The sequence below is a fragment of the Salvelinus fontinalis genome, chromosome 27, assembly GCF_029448725.1.
Source record: "Salvelinus fontinalis isolate EN_2023a chromosome 27, ASM2944872v1, whole genome shotgun sequence".
Taxonomy (NCBI): domain Eukaryota; kingdom Metazoa; phylum Chordata; class Actinopteri; order Salmoniformes; family Salmonidae; genus Salvelinus; species Salvelinus fontinalis.
Genome location: NC_074691.1, coordinates 5,096,372 through 5,115,965, shown reverse-complemented (window position 1 = coordinate 5,115,965; position 19,594 = coordinate 5,096,372). Strand labels below are relative to the sequence as shown.

Genomic DNA, 19,594 nt, shown 5'->3' with positions numbered 1-19,594 from the left:
CATAAATGTGTCAACCAAAATGAAGGCCTGAGAACAGCTAGACCTAACAGTTTTCCGTATTCTTTGTCAGTGAAAAAGAAAATGAGAAAAGTTCCAAACCACAATCTTACCGGATCCTCTTTCTGTTGACACAGCTCTTAAACATATTTTCATCTGCACGTTCAGAGATGTAAGATCATTTGTGACACTAACAGAGTTTTTTCCATCTCACGAAAGAGAGCAAACTGCAAAATCTGACAGTGTATTAGTGCAGGAAAGCTTTTTTCGCTGCTATTTTATCTGTTAGCCTTTTAAGTTCCTACGTGCTCTCAGACTCTTTGGTTGTTACCCTTTTAGTGTGAAACTCCCTTCTCACCAGTAAGAGAAAGATAAATATGTACAGACATCCGCTTCAATAATGAAACTAAAATGAGACACTTTACTTCAAATGTTTACTTAAAAATGTACAGAAACGGTATAAATAATATTCAAGAAGTGCAATTTTCTAATAAACAGAACAACCTTTAGCTTTTTTACAAACTTCTACAATGGTCTGCAATATAGGAGGAAAAACACCAAAGTGTATAAAATGTTATATTACGGTTATAAAAGGTTATATGAAGATTATATCTTCACTTATATTTACATTGTTACAAAACACTTAACACCTAAAACATGACGAATACTACAATTGTTCTTGTTTTCAAAATACAAGTTGATTAAACTTTAAGAACATGATGTCGATCTATCCATCTACTGTGAAACACAGTATCTATGTATTGCAACGTAACATATTGGATTAGCTTTCGCACGACTTGAAATACTGTTTCTCCAAAGGAAAACACATTATTTCCATTCATAGAAAAGCTTCAGTAATAGACACTTTTGTAAAAGTTTCTCACTCCTAAATTAGCAGCAGAGGCAAGTTTCAAACTTCTCTTTCATATGGACACAAATAAATGTGGAGTTTGTCAAAACATTGGCAAGTCCTTCATCTGGAGATGAACAGCAAAACATGACGCAGAAATTAACTTAACGTTAATGTCTCAGATCAGGGCCTCGTTTCCCAGCTGTGATGTAACTTAAAGGTCCAATGCAGCCATTTTTTAAAAATATCAATATTGAATCATTTCTGGCTATCAATTAAGTATCTTAATGTGATTGTTTTCAGTTAAAATGGTCAAAGAGCAAAGAGCAATGTCTCAAGCAAGAATTCTGCTAGGACTGTCTGGGAGTGGTCACCGCCTGGGGATGTCACCAGGCAGACAAAAACTCCATCCCACCAAAATAGACTTCAGGCGATCTTTTCAAACAGCTCTAACATTAAAGGGTACCAGAATAATTTCACAGTATTATTCCAACTTCATAGTGTGGAAATATATACAAATCATGTTTTTCACTGCACTGGGCCTTTAAGCATTACGACGATCGTACCAGATGCACCTTTATTTACAACCTTTTCAGTGTTTTCCAAACAAACACGCAGAGAGGACGTTCTCCACGTGCGTTGTTAGACCATGTGTCGATACTGATAGGATCCAAAGAAAAGCAGCACTGCTCTCGGATCAGCTTTCTCCATTCAAATCTTACCTTGGCATTAGAATTATTCCACAATACTGACGACGGATCAGCTCCTAGAGAGATTTTACCTCCTATGGCTGCAAATAGGCAATTGAGGCTGCTTATTATGTTTACCCAATTACAATGCACTAAATTACAGATAGGGCACATCATTACGCACATGTTATCACAGAAACAGTAGCCTAGTTGCAAAATACAACTCAATTGATTCAATGCTACAAAGGCTCTGGGAGTCAAGGCCCTGTGTGATAACTCGCAAACAATCGAGGATAGCTAAAAAGACGTTAGGCTACAATATGCTGCCCTAACATTAGAAAATGTTAACAAGGTGACATCGTCCACTGAACCCCCTTTCATCCTCAAAAGAGTCAGAGTTAGTCTTACCAAAAACAATACATCTGTAGCTAATACTGACGTTTTTTTCCTAATGCTACATCTAGCTAAGGTGTGTTTACGAAAATTTGCTAGCTAGCTAGTGTCTGCTTGCTGGCTGAACCAACTTGCTGGCTGAACTCAAATCCATCCATATGAAACTACGGGATGCTAACAACGCCAGTTCACACACTCAAATCGGAATACTCCCTCTAGCTACCTAGCTAGTGTAGTTAAATTCCAGCTAATAACACAAATGAGCTCAGTTTCTGTTCTGCCGTGATTAGTGCGTCGAGTTCTGTAGCACAGCTGATTGCTCTAGCTGCAATGCTATCGTGTTGGCCAAATGTTACGAAGTAGCAAGGCACAGTGACAGCTGTCAGAGTCAGATACTGATTTTTTCGAACATTCCCTTAACTTTGGTGTCATACAACTTCATCAACAAGCTGGCAAACTAAACTCAGCAAAAAAAAGAAACGTACCTTTTTAGGACCGTGTCTTTCAAAGATAATTCGTAAAAATCCAAATAACTTCACAGATCTTCATTGTAAAGGGTTTAAACACCGTGCTTGTTCAATGAACCATAAACAATTAATGAACATGCACCTGTGGAACGGTCGTTAAGACACTAACAGCTTACAGATGGTAGGCAATTAAGTTAAGTCACAGTTATGAAAACTTAGGACACTAAAGAGGGCTTTCTACTGACTCTGAAAAAAAAACAAAAGAAAGATGACCCGGGTCCTTGCTCATCTGCGTGAACGTGCCTTAGGCATGCTGCAAGGAGGCATGAGGACTGCAGATGTGGCCAGGGCAAGACATTGCAATGTCCATACTGTGAGATGGCTAAGATAGCGCTACAGGGAGATAGCTGATCGTCCTCGCAGTGGCAGACCATGTGTAACAACACCTGCACAGGATCGGTACATCCGAACATCACACCTGCGAGACAGGTACAGGATGGCAACAACAACAGCCCGAGTGACACCAGGAATGCACAATCCCTCCATCAGTGCTCAGACTGTCCGCAGTAGGCTGAGAGAGGCTGGACTGAGGGCTTGTAGGCCTGTTGTAAGGCAGGTCCACACCAGACATCACCGGCAACAACGTCTCCTATGGGCACAAACCCACCGTCGCTGGACCAGACAGGACTGGCAAAAAGTGCTCTTCACTGACGAGTCGCGGTTTTGTCTCACCAGGGGTGATGGTAGGATTCGCGTTTATCGTCAAAGGAATGAACGTTACACCCGAGGCCTGTACTCTGGAGCGGGATCGATTTGGAGGTGGAGGGTCCTTCATGGTCTGGGGCGGTGTGTCACAGCATCATTGGACTGAGCTTGTTGTCTTTGCAGGCAAACTCAACGCTGTGCGTTACAGGGAAGGCATCCTCCTCCCTCATGTGGTACCCTTCCTGCAGGCTCATCCTGACATGACCCTCCAGCATGACAATGTCACCAGCCATACTGCTCGTTCTGTGGGTGATTTCCTGCAAGAGGAATGTCAGTGTTCTGCCATGGCCAGCGAAGAGCCCGGATCTAAATCCCATTGAGCACGTCTGGGACCTGTTGGATCGGAGGGCGAGGGCTAGGGCCATTCCTCTCAGAAATGTACAGGAACTTGCAGGTGCCTTGGTGGAAGAGTGGTGTAACATCTCACAGTCTGGCAAATCTGGTGCAGTCCATGAGGAGGAGATGCACTGCAGTACTTAATGCAGCTGGTGGCCACTTCAGATACTGACTGTTACTTTTGATTTTGACCCCCCCTTTGTTCAGGGACACATTATTCAATTTATGTTAGTCACATGTCTATGGAACTTGTTCAGTTTATATCTCAGTTTTTGAATCTTGTTATGTTCATACAAATATTTACACATATTAAGTTTGCTGAATATAAACGCAGTTGACAGTGAGAGGACGTTTATTTTTTTGCTGAGTTTAGCTACCGTAATGGCCATTCAAACAAGCAATGGTAAGGCTGCTAGCTGGAGCAAGTTTGCTCAGCTGATCAAGCATGGTTTGCCGTAGTATCAATGACTGTATGCGTATAGCCAGTACGTCATAGCTACAAAGAGCAGAGTGAACTTCAGAATTAGAAACTAGTGTTAAGCAGATTAGCAAAGTCTAAATTTTTTGAGATGAGCTCCACGTTTGGTTAGGGGCAATTTCATGGTAACAGAGTGACACTGACACTCAGATTTTTCACTTTAAAATGTATGTCAAACAAAAACCAATGACTGCAAAGTTAAACAAACCATACAACTCTATGCACAATGAGTGCGTCAAACAATTTCCATAGAAAATTTTACAAAAACACATTTACTTGATGAACAGTGCAGGTGCAAAGTTTGATAACAGAATGATGGTTTGCGCTGTTTATGCCGTCATTCTCTTATCAAACTTTGCAACATTTGCCGTTAGACAGACGGCTCCTGGCAACTGCGAGTCTTGTTAGAATGATGCCATCTATAGGGAGACAATGCCCCTGCTTGAACCGTTTCAATGATATAATTTCCTTAGTCAGATTCTGGGATAGATGGATTACATCGTCCCCCATTGCTCTTGCTATGTTTGGGGTTCCACCTGGCTCTATGCTGAGTCTGTTTAATATTCCAGAGTACCTGCAAGTCACCAGTCCAGGGTTCCTTCAGTAGTCACACCTGCATATCCCTCTGGCTCCCATAGTTTGAGCATATATACTGAACATCAAACCCCTAACCTTCCTCTGCCATCAATGACCATGCTTTTCCGCCTCTTGTGTGGCGGCCGCCACTTCTGACGAGTTCTTGGAGTTGTGCATCTTGTGCTGGCTGCTGTCGGTGGAACGCGGCCGCAGGGTGGCCCGCCCCCGGAGGCCTGCAAGGCCGCGACGCAGCTCCTTGCGGATGTTGTCGCTGGAAAGCACATAGAGGATGGGGTTGATGGCGCTGTTGAAGGTGGACAGGCCCAGGGAGATAGTGTAAGGGGTATAGAGGCTTTCCTGGAAATGGCACTTCTGCAGCTCAGTGAAGTGGAAGGTGACTGCGCGCAGCAGCAGAATGACATGGTATGGCGCGAAGCACACCAGGAAGAGGACCACCACGGCGAACGCCAAGTAGCGCACCCGCTCCTTCTGGCACTGCCGTAGCCCTGTGCTAGCCTGCACGTTGGCCAGGATGGCACGGTTAGTAACCACCAGCACAACCAGGGGGAACAGGAAGCCAATGACGAAGCGGGCATAGTTGAAACCCGTCACGGTGGACGTGCCCTTGCCTGGCTCGAAGCAGCGCCGCTGCCCCTCTGCCGCATCGCCCTCTGGCATGGTAAACACCGGCACGTGGCCCACGAACACCACCAAGACGATGGCCACGGTAACTGCAACCGCCAGTCTCTGTCGGCGAAGGCCGCGCGACTCCACGGCGTAGACCACGGCCACGTATCTGTCACTGGAGACGCAGCACAGCAGGAAGATGCTGATGTACATGTTGTTGAAGAAGAAGTAGCCCGTCACCTTGCAAGCCATTGAGCTCCAGCGCCATTGGTGGCCCGCGTTCACGTAGTTGGCCCACATGGGCAGGGTGCAGAGGTACATGAGGTCACACACGGACAGACTCAACAGGTAGATGCCCAGGACATTTTTGCGGCACACCTGGAGGAAGGTCAGGTAGACAGTAGCGATATTGGCAGGCAGCCCGATGACCAGCACCACACTGTAAAGCACCACCAGGGGCACGCGGTCCTCTTCGTAGTTCGGGGTGCACGGGGGAGCATCAGTGCTACAGTTGATGGCAGCCACGCTGGTCTGAGTCACACTCGGGTCATGCATGATGTCTGAAGGGTAAAGAGAGAGAGGGAAAAAAAGAAGTCACATTTCCCATTTCGGTATGCCAAAATGTATGTAAATACAAATTAGGAAACCACAGGATTAACTCTAAATCACTCTATTTGCAGACCCTTTTTCCAGAGACTTTTCCAGGTCATTCATATTGGCTGGATATCTGCGGAACAAATCATGCTTATAGATGGCCTTTGGTTGTAAGGTAACTTAATAAAAGTCTTTTAATATTGATCACAATTGGAGTTAATGGTTTATTTCCAAGCTTTTTTTTTGGTCTTTGTCTTCTGTTAATGTGATAGACTTTACCTAACTTACATACACATACAGAGACATACACATAATTACTCTGTATTCACAGGAAAGGCCTTATAACCCTCCCCTTAGGGGCCACTAAAGGACCAATGAGTAAGTTGCTCAAAGGATACAGAAGCTGAGTCATATGCATTGTGGGTCACATGCATGATTATGTGCGACTGTCCAAAAGTGGCAACATGGTTTAAAGTCAGCCCTCGGATTTATGAAAATTTGCATGTGAGTTGTCAAGGAATATTCAGAAAACATTGCACTTAGCATGTTGAGTTGTTAGCATGTTAGCATGTGCTCATTTCCATTTTCCGTTGTGTGAACACAACCCTAGGTTTGTAAAGGGAGACAGTACTGGACTGCCCCTTTAGGTGTCTGGCTTCCTCATGGTTTGTTCTTTACTTTAACATTTGGGACTTTTCCACTGTAGCCCTATACTTCTCTTTCTGGGGATTGCCTCATACTTTCTGAGAAAAATGGTGTCCTTTCAGAAATTGCTTTCCAAATAAAGCTGAATCTAGACCTAATTGTAACACCGCCCTTGAGTATTTCTCTCCCTCCTCTCGGAAATAGTTTTTCAAATAAATGTAACACTGCTCATTTTTCTATACTGAACAAAAATGTCAATGATTTTACTGAGTTACAGTTCATATAAGGAAATCAATCAATGAAAAATAAATAAATTACGCCCTATATCGATTTCACATGACTTGGCATGGCTGGGCCTGGGAGGGAATAGGCCCACACACTTGAGAGCCAGGCCCACCCAGTGGGGAGCCAGACCCAGCCAATCAGAATGAGTCTTTCCTCACAAAAGTGCTTTATTAGAGACAGAAACACTCCTCAGTTTCATCAGCTGTCCAGGTGGCTGGTCTCAGACAATCCCACAGGTAAAGAAGCTGGATGTGAAGGTACTGGGCTGGCGTGGTTACACGTGGTCTGCATTTGTGTGGCCGGTTGGACGTACTGCCAAATTGTCTAAAACGACGTTGGAGGCGGCTTATGGTAGACAAATGAACATCAAATTCTGGTGGAGATTCCTGCAGTCAGCATGCCAATTGCATGCTCTCTCAAAACTTGAGACATCTGTGGCATTGTGTTGTGTGACAAAACTGCACATTTTAGTGGACTTTTATTGTCCCCAGCACAAGGTGCACCTATGCAATGACAATGCTGTTGAACCAACTTCTTGATATGCCACACCTGTCAGGTGGATGGATTATCTTGGCAAAGGAGAAATACTAACAGGGATGTTAACAAATTTGTACACAAAATGTGAGAGAAATAAGCTTTTTGTGCATATGGAACATTTATGGGATCTTTTATTTCAGCAAATGAAACATGGTACCAACACTTAACACGTTGCGTTTATATTTTTGTTCAGTATCATTGTATTATTTCACCTTTTCATCCCCTCTTTGCTTAGCAACATCTGTGCCTGAAACAAAAGACCACAACAGAAATCTAACCACGCACACACACACACACACACACACACACAACAGAGCTGTAACCGTATGAGGTGTAGGCTACGACCAGCTTTTAACCACTCACAGCAAAACAACAACTCTAACCCAGGGCCCACCCCCACCAGTTCTCTCTCGCTCTCTCTTCCGCCTCTTATCCAAGCCCCCAAGCTTATTAACAAGGCATCGCCTGAAAAATTCATCACACATCTCAGAGGAGAAAGGAGGGGAAATGCTGTAGATGGAAAAACAAGTGTGCCACTGGCTACACGTGAATGATAGATATCATAGTCATCAATTATATTAGATTAGAATACATCTGAAATCGAATGAAGATTTACACCTACAAATTACTGAGAATGGAGGAGGTTTTGCAATTGATCAATGAATGAGGACATGATGAATTAGGGTATTTTTGAACAGCAAACTAGCCAACTGGTGATAACCAGTTCAGACATTTTAATTGTTGAGTGACCTGAGTCAAAGGAGTGATTTAATTAAACTTCACTCTAAGCCAAGGCAAAGAGAGTCTTTTTTTACTGAAAACGTCTGAGGTTTAACCCTGCAGTCACACAGTTGACAGTCCCTGTGATGTGCTGAGGAGAAATGAACAAATTGAACCAGCCCAGTCTTTACTTGAAACAGTCTTTACTTGATAAAATAATATACTCACTTCTGGAATGAGTATAGGGTCAAGAAGCCTTGTTTTACCATTTTACTTGTGACTGGTACAATCAGCCCGAACAAGAGCGACACTCATCTGTGGCTGTTCAATATCGATGCTTAAATAAGACATTGTTCATTTCCCAGTTACATTTAAAATAAGATGGGTTGATGAATGGATCTCTACAGCATTGGAAAAACGAGCATGGGGAGCTGCTGTCTGGCAAGTGAGACAAGGAGCTGATACTGTAGATTAGACAAATGTACATTTGAATCATTAATACAGTACTACAAGTAACGTATATTCATTTTACATTAAATTTACCATTCAGAATTCATAGCCCAGGCTGTATAGCTTCTACTGAACAATGAACAATGTCATGGTTCATTGTTCATGGTTCATTGTTCAGTAGAAGCTATACAGCCTGGGATATCATTTCATAAATTCTGAATGGTAAATAAATAAATAAATATATTTTATCTCTGAAACCAAGCTTGTGCGCTGAAATAGAATCCCCACTAGACACTTTGGATCGATATTGAAAGAAAGCCGGGTTACTCGGCCTGCTGTAAGGCTTTGTCTTCATTGTGTTACATGCTCTGTTTCCTGACACACATCAACGGTTAAGGAGGACACGATTACTTTCGGAGAAAGTGTAACATTTTCTCCATGTATCGCCTGCCATAAGTGAGAGTGATGCACGCTCATTTCACACCCGTTAATCTGGGTGCTCCGGACATATTTGGGGAAAGGAGGTCTCAGGGCCTCTTTCAACTCACTTGATAGTTTGAATGGGAGACATGTGGGTCGTGTAGGTCTACATTATATCTAGGCTAGCCAGTGTACGGGATGGGACACACATTATTATGAGAATAGGGTTAAGATATAACGGGCCGAGTTTGCGTGTCGTGACCTCTTTCAGTAGCATTCCTTCCCCCTGGACAGAATTAGTGTCACATTACTTGACATACAATGTCAACATGTATTTTTATAAACAACATGCACTGCAAGGTTTCAACAACAACCTGACTGATGAAAAATAGTTTACTATTTTAGATTTCAGCTGTGATTTTGGAACAAAAAAAAGATAAGGCATTGCCAGACAATTTCAATTCAATTTACAATGACATATATTCATTACATATTGATAATCCCTTTGTTTCCAATAACAAATAACACACTAAATCGAACAAGGTGGCAAGCTGAACTGCTACGATATGCTTGCTTATTTTATTGGGCACTTAATACTGAATAGCCGCCTGGAATGTACATTCACAATTGCTTTCTAATGCTAATAAAAAAATTAAGGTAGCAGGCTAACCACCAATACTCACTATTTTATTTCATTTCCGTGTATGGGTAAAATTACCCAATGTCGGCTACAACAATAACAGCTAATGCAGCAGACCCCCAACTGAGTTCTCAACCACCCACCCATAGATGAATGAGTGACTATTGCTCGTCACTACCAGTGACTGAGGTGACCTGCACTGCGAAGGAACGCGCACTAACGACCTGGGCGAGAGCTAATGTTAAATGAATCATTTCCTAAAAGTTACAATTATCAGCATCACACGTATCAACATTTGTCAGATAAACTCACCGTTTAGCTGTATCGTCTCTTGAAATCAAAGTGTTCATTCATTGCTGTCTGAAAGAGATGCTTGTTCCGCCTTCATACATGCTATATTCAGACACGGTTAAAAAGCTGTCTGCGAGAGATGCTTGTTCCACCTTCATACACGCTATATTCAGAAACGGTTAAAAAGCTGTCTGCACGTCCACCTACACGCGCAGGGAGGTCCTAGTCCTCGCGCTCTCAAGTGTCACGTGGTTTGATCTAGTAATATCAAGTGACAGACAATGATTTATTTACTGCTCCAGTGAACTCTGGCTACCACCTCCTCATAAAAAATGTATTGGAATTACCCATTGAAAAAGACATGCATAAGCACATGCAATATTTTTGTTGCGCTGTATACAACTACATTTATTTTACCTACTTGACAATCTGGCTTAATTTAACAAATCTCTACAATATAAATGAATAGTGTAAATATGTGGCTATTGAATGAATCCAAAATGTTGTTTTAAACAACAACAAAAAAAGAACCCTACAATAAATGAATCGGGCTACATGCAACTGAGCTGCTAAAGTGAATAGCCTACAGACAATAAACTCCACTGATAACACACTAGCAAAGTTAACTATTTGAATTTCGGTTGGTTTCAGAGCTCAATTTGTAAAACAAAACCTGGTATCATTTACTTAATGGTTAATGATTAAAAAGTGCAGGCCATTGCACAAAATGTTAGAGCCAACATCAGGAGCCATATCTGAGCTAACTGCTCTGACATTTCTGTTGATGTTCTTTACTTAGTCTTCTGTGTAAAAACAGAAGGACATGCATTAGTGTTAACATTTAGACAATGCCGAAGGATATTGTTTAAGTAATTAAATAGCCTATGGCAATGGTTAGTGGGACCACTACTTGTGTTGTTCTGAACTTGCCCCACTCCTGAACTTACTTGCAGCCTAAAAAACAATATAAATTGCACAAAAACATGGCCAAAAACAAGAGAGCACAGAGACACGTTTTCAAAAGCTCTAGAGGAACTGAAAGAATAAAAGGAGAAAGAATTCTCAATCCAAATAACTTACATTCCATTCCAATATGGCGTAGCAGTCAGACATCTTTGTCGTCGTCTTGTCGTGTCCCATGTATATATCTTTTTTATATATTTTTCTTTGCATATATTTTTTTTTATTTTTCTAAACCTAAACTTCAAAATACTCTCCTGCAACCCGCCTCACCCAATGTGGTGTGGATCTGCTTTTTTTCTGCAGTATTTTTCTTTACTTCTGAACCGGAATCCCCCAACAGAAGCTAGCCAGCTAACTAGCAACTAGCTAGTAGTCAGCTAACCACTGCTAGCGGTCTACAGCTAACCTTTAGCTCGGAAAATTCTCGCCAGTTTGCACAACGCAATTCAAACCATAGCATACCAGACCTATTTTCTCTCCATATCCCCGGATTCCTACTGCAAGCTCTGAATCTTTTCACCTGGATCATCGCAGCTAGCTAGCTGCAATCCGAGTGGCTACTCCTGGCTAACGTCTCTGTCCCGAAGCAAGCCCGGGTATCCTGGAAGGATATTGACCTCATCCCGTCAGTAGAGTATGCCTGGTTATTTTTTTTAATGCCTTCCTCACCATCTTAAATAAGCATGCCCCATTCAAGAATTTTAGAACCAGGAACAGATATAGCCCTTGGTTCTCTCCAGACCTGACTGCCCTTAACCAACACAAAAACATCCTGTGGCGTTCTGCATTAGCATCGAACAGCCCCCGTGATATGCAACTTTTCAGGGAAGTTAGAAACCAATATACACAGGCAGTTAGAAAAGCCATGGCTATCTTTTTCAAGTAGAAATTTGCTTCCTGCAACACAAACTCAAAAAAGTTCTGGGACACTGTAAAGTCCATGGAGAATAAGAGCACCGCCTCCCAGCTGCCCACTGCACTGAGGATAGGAAACTCTGTCACCACCGATAAATCCACTATAATTGAGAACTTCAATAAGCATTTTTCTACGGCTGGCCATGCTTTCCACCTGGCTACCCCTACCCCGGTCAACAGCACTGCACCCCCCACGGCAATTCTCCCAAGCCTTCCCCATTTCTCCTTCTCCCAAATCCAGTCAGCTGATGCTCTGAAAGAGCTGCAAAATCTGGACCCCTACAAATCAGCCGGGCTAGACAATCTGGACCCTTTCTTTCTAAAACTATCTGCCAAAATTGTTGCAAACCCTATTACTAGCCTGTTCAACCTCTCTTTCGTGTTGTCTGAGATTCCCAAAGATTGGAAAGCAGCTGCGGTCATCCCCCTCTTCAAAGGGGGGGGGGGGGGGACTCTTGACCCAAACTGCTACAGACCTATATCTATCCTACCCTGCCTTTCCAAGGTCTTTGAAAGTCAAGTCAACAAACAGATTACCGACCATTTCCAATCGCATCGCACCTTCTCCGCTATGCAATCTGGTTTCAGAGCTGGTCATGAGTGCACCTCAGCCACGCTCAAAGTTCTAAACGATATCTTAACCGACATCGATAAGAAACAATACTGTGCAGCCGTATTCATTGACCTGGCCAAGGCTTTCGACTCTGTCAATCACCACATCCTCATCGACAGACTCAATAGACTTGGTTTCTCAATTGATTGCCTCGTCTGGTTCACCAACTACTTCTCTGATAGAGTTCAGTGTGTCAAATCGGAGGGCCTGTTGTCCGGGCCTCTGGCAGTCTCTATGGGGGTGCCACAGAGATCAATTCTTGGGCCGACTCTCTTCTCTGTATACATCAATGATGTCACTCTTGCTGCTGGTGAGTCTCTGATCCACCTCTACGCAGACGACACCATTCTGTATACTTCTGGCCCTTTGGACACTGTGTTTACAACCCTCCAGACGAGCTTCAATGCCATACAACTATTCTTCCGTGGCCTCCAACTGCTCTTAAATACAAGTAAAACTAAATGCATGCTCTTCAACCGATTGCTGCCTGCACCTGCCCGCCTGTCCAGCATCACTACTCTGGACGGTTCTGACTTAGAATATGTGGACAACTACAAATACCTAGGTGTCTGGTTAGACTGTAAACTCTCCTTCCAGACTCACATAAAACATTTCCAATCCAAAGTTAAATCTAGAATTGGCTTCCTATTTCGCAACAAAGCATCCTTCACCCATGCTGCCAACATACCCTCGTAAAACTGACCATCTTACCGATCCTCGACTTCGGTGATGTCATTTACAACATAGCCTCCAACACTCTACTCAACAAATTGGATGCAGTCTATCACAGTGCCATCCGGTTTGTCACCAAAGCCCCATATACTACCCACCACTGCGACCTGTACGCTCTCGTTGGCTGGCACTCGCTTCATACTCGTCGCCAAACCCACTGGCTCCAGGTCATCTACAAGACCCTGCTAGGTAAAGTCCCCCATTATCTCAGCTCGCTGGTCACCATAGCAGCACCCACCTGTAGCACGTGCTCCAGCAGGTATATCTCTCTGGTCACCCCCAAAGCCAATTCCTCCTTTGGCCACCTCTCCTTCCAGTTCTCTGCTACCAATGACTGGAACGAACTACAAAAATCTCTGAAACTGGAAACACTTATCTCACTCACTAGCTTTAAGCACCAGCTGTCAGAGCAGCTCACAGATTGCTGCACCTGTACATAGCCCATCTATAATTTAGCCCAAACAACTACCTCTTCCCCTACTGTACTTATTTATTTATTTTGCTCCTTTGCACCCCATTATTCTATTTCTACTTTGCACATTCTTCCACTGCAAATCTACCATTCCAATGTTTTACTTGCTATATTGTATTTACCTCGCCACCATGGCCTTTTTTTGCCTTTACCTCCCTTATCTCCCCTCATTTGCTCACATTGTATATAGATGTATTTTTCTGCTGTATTATTGACTGTATGTTTGTTTCACTCCATGTGGTACTCTGTGTTGCTGTATGTGTCGAACTGCTTCGCTTTATCTTGGCCAGGTCGCAATTGTAAATGAGATCTTGTTCTCAACTTGCCTACCTGGTTAAATAAATGTTAAATAAATCAATAAAAAATAAAAGAGCAAGAGATAATCAGAAGCTAGCGGATAATTTAATTACACAAAAAGGCCACTAGATGTAATACTGAGAGATAAAGTGGATAGTAAAAATCCTATTATAGATGTATCTCTACTAGAACTACATGAGGGAAATGTAGAGTTAATATAAAGAGTGTATAATCTTAAGAAGCGAGCAATACAACCGTAAAATGGCAAAAACAGATACATCAATATGCAACACTATATACATTGCACCAGGAGATGTCTGGAAAACAACTAGCTGTAAGTAAAGGCTACCTGTGGTACATTAAGGGCAGGTTTCCCTGACCCAGATTAAGCTTAGTCTGAGACTAAAAAGCACTTTCAATGAATAATCTCCATTGATCTTGCTTTTTAGTACAGGACTAGGCTCAATCCGAGTCCATTAGCAGCAAAATAAACATTATACTGAGTAGGTGCAAGGCCAAAGTGAAGCAAACTATTCTCCAACTAGGCACTACAATTACTATGACATTCTCATTCATCATTTTGTGGCCATGGAACCTTTGGGCTAGCATAGTACCCACCAAAATGATCATGTCAAATACCCTATGAGAGCTTTTAAACCCAGACTCTACTTTCAGCGGTGTACACTGTTAACATATGTGCAAGCTTTACTATATTGAAATTAGGACTGGCATTGGTATGTTTTAGTTGGTTTACTCTGATTCAAAAACCAACTGAAAAATGGGCTTCATGCTCACGTTATACTTTGAAACAGCTAACTCTATACAAGTGACATCTGTCAACTTTCAGTAGAGGTGGTAGCACATTACTGCCATCTAGTGGATTAAAAAAAGTGTACACTACTGCAATTCAGCCATATTTTTGATATTTGACCCGGGACGAGCGCCATGCATTTTCACCCCTTAAGCCCCGTGAATATTCTATGAAGGGGCATGTAGTTCCGGGTTTGAACAAAACCAAAATTAAATACATTTAGTTATTGGTTTGATTCCATGTCCCATTTTGACAAAATAAATGAGAACAAGATTTGTTTGGTAATTCAGAAACCAATAACGATAAAGGAGCCGTTTAAATTTTTTCCACAGAATCCTTTGAATCAAATAACCAATAAATACATGATACACAGACTGTTTCAATGCAAACAGATCCAGAATATTGTTGAAATAAAATATTCACAACAGTGACTAAAGTCGGTCAAATTTACCCAGTACTAAAGACAAGGCCCAGTTACTTCAAATCAAATCAAGGTTTATTTGTCACGTGCGCCAAATACAACAGGTGTAGACCTTACAGTGAAATACTTACTTACAGGCTCTAACCAATAGTGCAAAAAAAGGTATTAGGTGAACAATAGGTAGGTAAAGAAATAAAACAACAGTAAAAAGACAGGCTTTATACAGTAGCGAGGCTATAAATGTAGTGAGGCTGCATATAGACAGCGGTGAGTCAGGCTGATTGAGGTAGTATGTACATGTAGATATGGTGAAAGTGACTATGCATATATGATGTACAGAGAGTAGCAGTAGCATAAAAGAGGGGTTGGCGGGTGGTGGGTGGGACACAATGCAGATGGCCCGGTTAGCTAATGTGTGGGAGCACTGGTTGGTCGGCCCAATTGAGGTAGTATGTACATGAATGTATAGTTGAAGTGACTATGCATATATGATAAACAGAGAGTAGCAGCAGTGTAAAAAGAGGGGTGGGGGAGGGCACACAATGCAAATAGTCCGGGTAGCCATTTGATTACCTGTTCAGGAGTCTTATGTCTTGGGGGTAAAAACTGTTGAGAAGCCTTTTTGTCCTAGACTTGGCACTCCGGTACCGCTTGCCATGCGGTAGTAGAGAGAACAGTCTATGACTGGGGTGGCTGGGGTCTTTGACAGTTTTTAGGGCCTTCCTCTGACACCGCCTGGTGTAGAGGTCCTGGATGGCAGGCAGCTTAGCCCCAGTGATGTACTGGGCCGTACGCACTACCCTCTGTAGTGCCTTGCGGTCAGAGGCTGAGCAATTTCCGTGGTTGCAGTGATGCAACCCGTCAGGATGCTCTTGATGTTGCAGCTGTAGAACCTTTTGAGGATCTCAGGACCCATGCCAAATCCTTTTAGTTTCCCGAGGGGGAATAGGCTTTGTCGTGTCCTCTTCACGACTGTCTTGGTGTGTTTGGACCATTCTAGTTTGTTGTTGATGTGGACACCAAGGAACTTGAAGCTCTCCACCTGCTCCACTACAGCCTCGTCGATGAGATTGGGGGCGTGCTCGGTCCTCCTTTTCCTATAGTCCACAATCATCTCCTTAGTCTTGGTTACGTTGAGGGATAGGTTGTTATTCTGGCACCACCTGGCCAGGTCTCTGACCTCCTCCCTATAGGCTGTCTCGTCGTTGTCGGTGATCACTTTTGTGTCGTCTGCAAACTTGATGGTGTTGGAGTCGTGCCTGGCCATGCAGTCGTGGGTGAACAGGGAGTACAGGAGGGAACTGAGCACGCACCTCTGGGGAGCTCCAGTGTTGAGGATCAGCGTGGCAGATGTGTTGCTACCTACCCTCACCACCTGGGGGCGGCCCGTCAGGAAGTCCAGGATCCAATTGCAGAGGGAGGTGTTTAGTCCCAGGATCCTTAGCTTAGTGATGACCTTTGAGGGTACTATGGTGTTGAACGCTGAGGAGATTCAGGAGATAGAGGTGCTCAATATTTACCCATTTTAGTACCCCGCCATACCATCATCACTGTAAAAGATTAACATTGAGTTTGATATAATTTAAAAGCTTATAAACAGGGTTGTGAAATAATGTAAGAATTTATTTAAAAAATACACAGTACCAGTCAAAAGTTTGGACACACCAACTCATTCAAGGGTTTTTCTTTATTTTTACTATTTTCTGCATTGTAGAATAATAGTGAAGACATCAAAACTATGAAATAACACATATAGAATCATGTAGTAACCCAAAAAGTGTTAAACATTTATATTAGAGATTCTTCAAAGTTCCCAACCTTTGCATTGATGACAGCTTTGCACACTCATGGCATTCTCTCAACCAGCTTCACCTGTCTTGTGCTTGTCTCCACCCCCCTCCAGGTGTCGCCCATTTTCCCCATTATCCCCTGTGCATTTATACCCGTGTTCTCTGTTTGACTGTTGCCAGTTCGTTTTGTCTCGTCAAGCCTACCAGTGGTTTTCCTGTAATCCTGGTTCTCTCTCTAGTCCCTGTTTTCCTGGTTTTGACCATTCTGCCTGCAGTTCTGTACCTTGTGACACTGCCCTGGATTACTGACCTTTGCCTGCCCTGACCCTGACTTCCGCACTCTGCTCTGGATTACTGACCTTTGCCTGCCCTGACCCTGACTTCCGCACTCTGCTCTGGATTACTGACCTCTGCCTGCCCTTGACCTGTCGTTTGCCTGCCCCCTGTTTTTGTAATAAACTTTTGTTACTTCGAACTGTCTGCATCTGCGTCTTATCCTGAGGTCTGATAGGTTCAGAACCATCATGTAGAGTTTAAATCAACCCTTGATATAACTTGGCAATCAACTTCTGTGGCGTAGCAGATTCTGTTAGATGCCTTAGGTTCATCCAGATTCTGTTGAAGTGATTGAATTTTATTTCTTTTTTATTTCACCTTTATTTAACTAGGTAGGCAAGTTGAGAACAAGTTCTCATTTACAATTGCGACCTGGCCAAGATAAAGCAAAGCAGTTCGACACATACAACAACACAGAGTTACACATGGAGTAATACAAACATACAGTCAATAATACAGTAGAAAAAGAAGTCTATATACAATGTGAGCAAGTGAGGTGAGGTAAGGGAGGTGAAGGCAAAAAAAGGCCATGGTGGCGAAGTAAATACAATATAGCAAGTAAAACACTGGAATGGTAGATTTGCAGTGGAATAAGATATCAGAGTTGTAAGAACTTAAAAATCGGCCTTGGATAATCCAAACCTTCCTTGTAATTGATTGAATGACAGATCCATCATAGTAGTAGTTCAAAATCCATAATGCCACTTTGGAACCAGGACTTGCCATTAGACGTGTTGTCATTAAACACTGGAGATAAGGCAGGGCTATTCCAAATAGGGGTGCCTTTCCACCATATGGATTTATGTGCATTTCTCAAATACAAAAGGAATTTTGAACCATTGGATTCTTCAACGCCTTGGACCTGAAGTAGTGAATAATTTTTAGATCATAAGACATTACGTGTATGGCGTCCATACTCCTCCGTTGACAAGGATAGTCTGCTGTACATTGTTTAAGTGATCGCAGTTGTGCAGCCCAGGAATACATCTTCATATGACGTATGAAGATTGGATGGACTTGAAACTGGCAGGGCCTGGAATAAATACGTCAACCTTGGTATTGTATTCATTTTGATTATGTTGACCCTACCTAACATAGCACCCTATTTCTATCTCAATCTCTAAACATCGAATTCAATCTTATCTGTTAAAGGAAAGTTTTATATGCCTCCTCCAGATTGCATGACATCAGTACACCAATATATTTCATGTGTCTTTGTCCATTTCCACTTAAATATACTTTCTAAGGAGCACGTGATGCCGCGGAGCTGAGCAGACGTTGACAAACCGAGCTCTTCAAAGTTATTCTATTATTACCTAAATAACAACGTTGAAACAATATTCTAACATCGGCTGATAAATTGTCAAGTACTTACCTTCCCAAAGAGCCATGGACCTCCGACCGAGAGGCAAGAAGGACGACCAAAACGTTGTTGATTCCCAAGATAACGATAACGCTACAGCTAGCAAGATTAGCATTAGCCCTCATAACTCAAACGACAGTTTCAGACTGTTGCTCTCGACCTCTTGCGAGCCTGCCGACATGCTGGCTACTCTCCTCCGGGAAATTCAGGATGGTAACAAAGGTCTTTTTATGAAAATCGATAAGAAAACGGCTGAACTCCATTCTTCCATTGACGACCTGAAATACTCCATGAATGATCTCCTTTTGAGAATGACTGAGGCAGAGTTGCGCATTAGCACAGTTGAAGACACCATCGCTCGACATGACCAGGTCTTGATACAACTGCAAAAGGACAATGCCTACCTCAAAAACAAGGTAGATCAGATGGAGAACCAGAGCAGACGTAGTAATATCCGTGTGGTGGGATTGAAAGAGGACAGCGAGGGCCGTGACCCGGTCCGTTTCTTCACTCAATGGATCCCGGATGTCCTAGGCATAATCAACTTCACCAAGCCACTGGAAATCGAACGCGCCCACAGAACATCAGCGCCGAAACCCCGGCCAGATGAGCCCCCACGGGCCGTCCTGATCAGGTTCCTCCGTTTCCAAGACAGAGAGGAGGTACTGCAACTCGCAAGAGCCAAAGGGGACATCACCATTGATGGCAAGAGGGTCAGCCTTTTCCCGGATATGAGCGCGGATCTCGCAAGACGTCGCAAGCAGTTCAGACCTGCCGCTAAAGCACTGAAGGAGAAGAACATACCTCATCCACCCTGCGCGGATGAAAGTTCAGTACAAAGGCCGAAGCCATCTCTTCAACACACCGGGAGAAGTGTACACTTTTCTCAAAGAACTGAGCAACGTCTGAGCCAGGACGGTCTCTTTGGGGGATAAGATGCAGTTTGTTTGTTTTCTCTTATCCGGACTGAACCGCTGATATCCTCCGGTCGCTATAATTGATTTGTACATTTTCAACTAACCGGATCTTTTCGGGGTGAGTTCTATTACATTTACAGTAGAGTATATTTTGGTTTAGTCCATATCACTGGGCGAAGCAAATAAGTGGGTTTAGGCCCACTG

At 43.1% G+C, this 19,594-nt stretch overlaps 1 protein-coding gene across 1 annotated transcript; it reads right to left on the bottom strand.

The window, feature by feature from the left end:
• Positions 1-412: 412 nt before the first annotated feature.
• LOC129824896 (probable G-protein coupled receptor 132) lies at positions 413-10,104 on the bottom strand. Its single transcript, XM_055884449.1, has 2 exons — positions 9,782-10,104; positions 413-5,738 (listed from the first exon to the last, which is right to left on the bottom strand). The coding sequence occupies exon 2, from the start codon at positions 5,731-5,733 to the stop codon at positions 4,660-4,662; it is 1,074 nt and encodes a 357-aa protein (XP_055740424.1). The 5' UTR covers positions 5,734-5,738; positions 9,782-10,104; the 3' UTR covers positions 413-4,659.
• Positions 10,105-19,594: the final 9,490 nt, after the last annotated feature.

Coding starts and splice junctions, on each gene's coding strand:
- LOC129824896 (XM_055884449.1), bottom strand. CDS start 5,733: ATGCATGACCCGAGTGTGACTCAGACCAGCGTGGCTGCCATCAACTGT.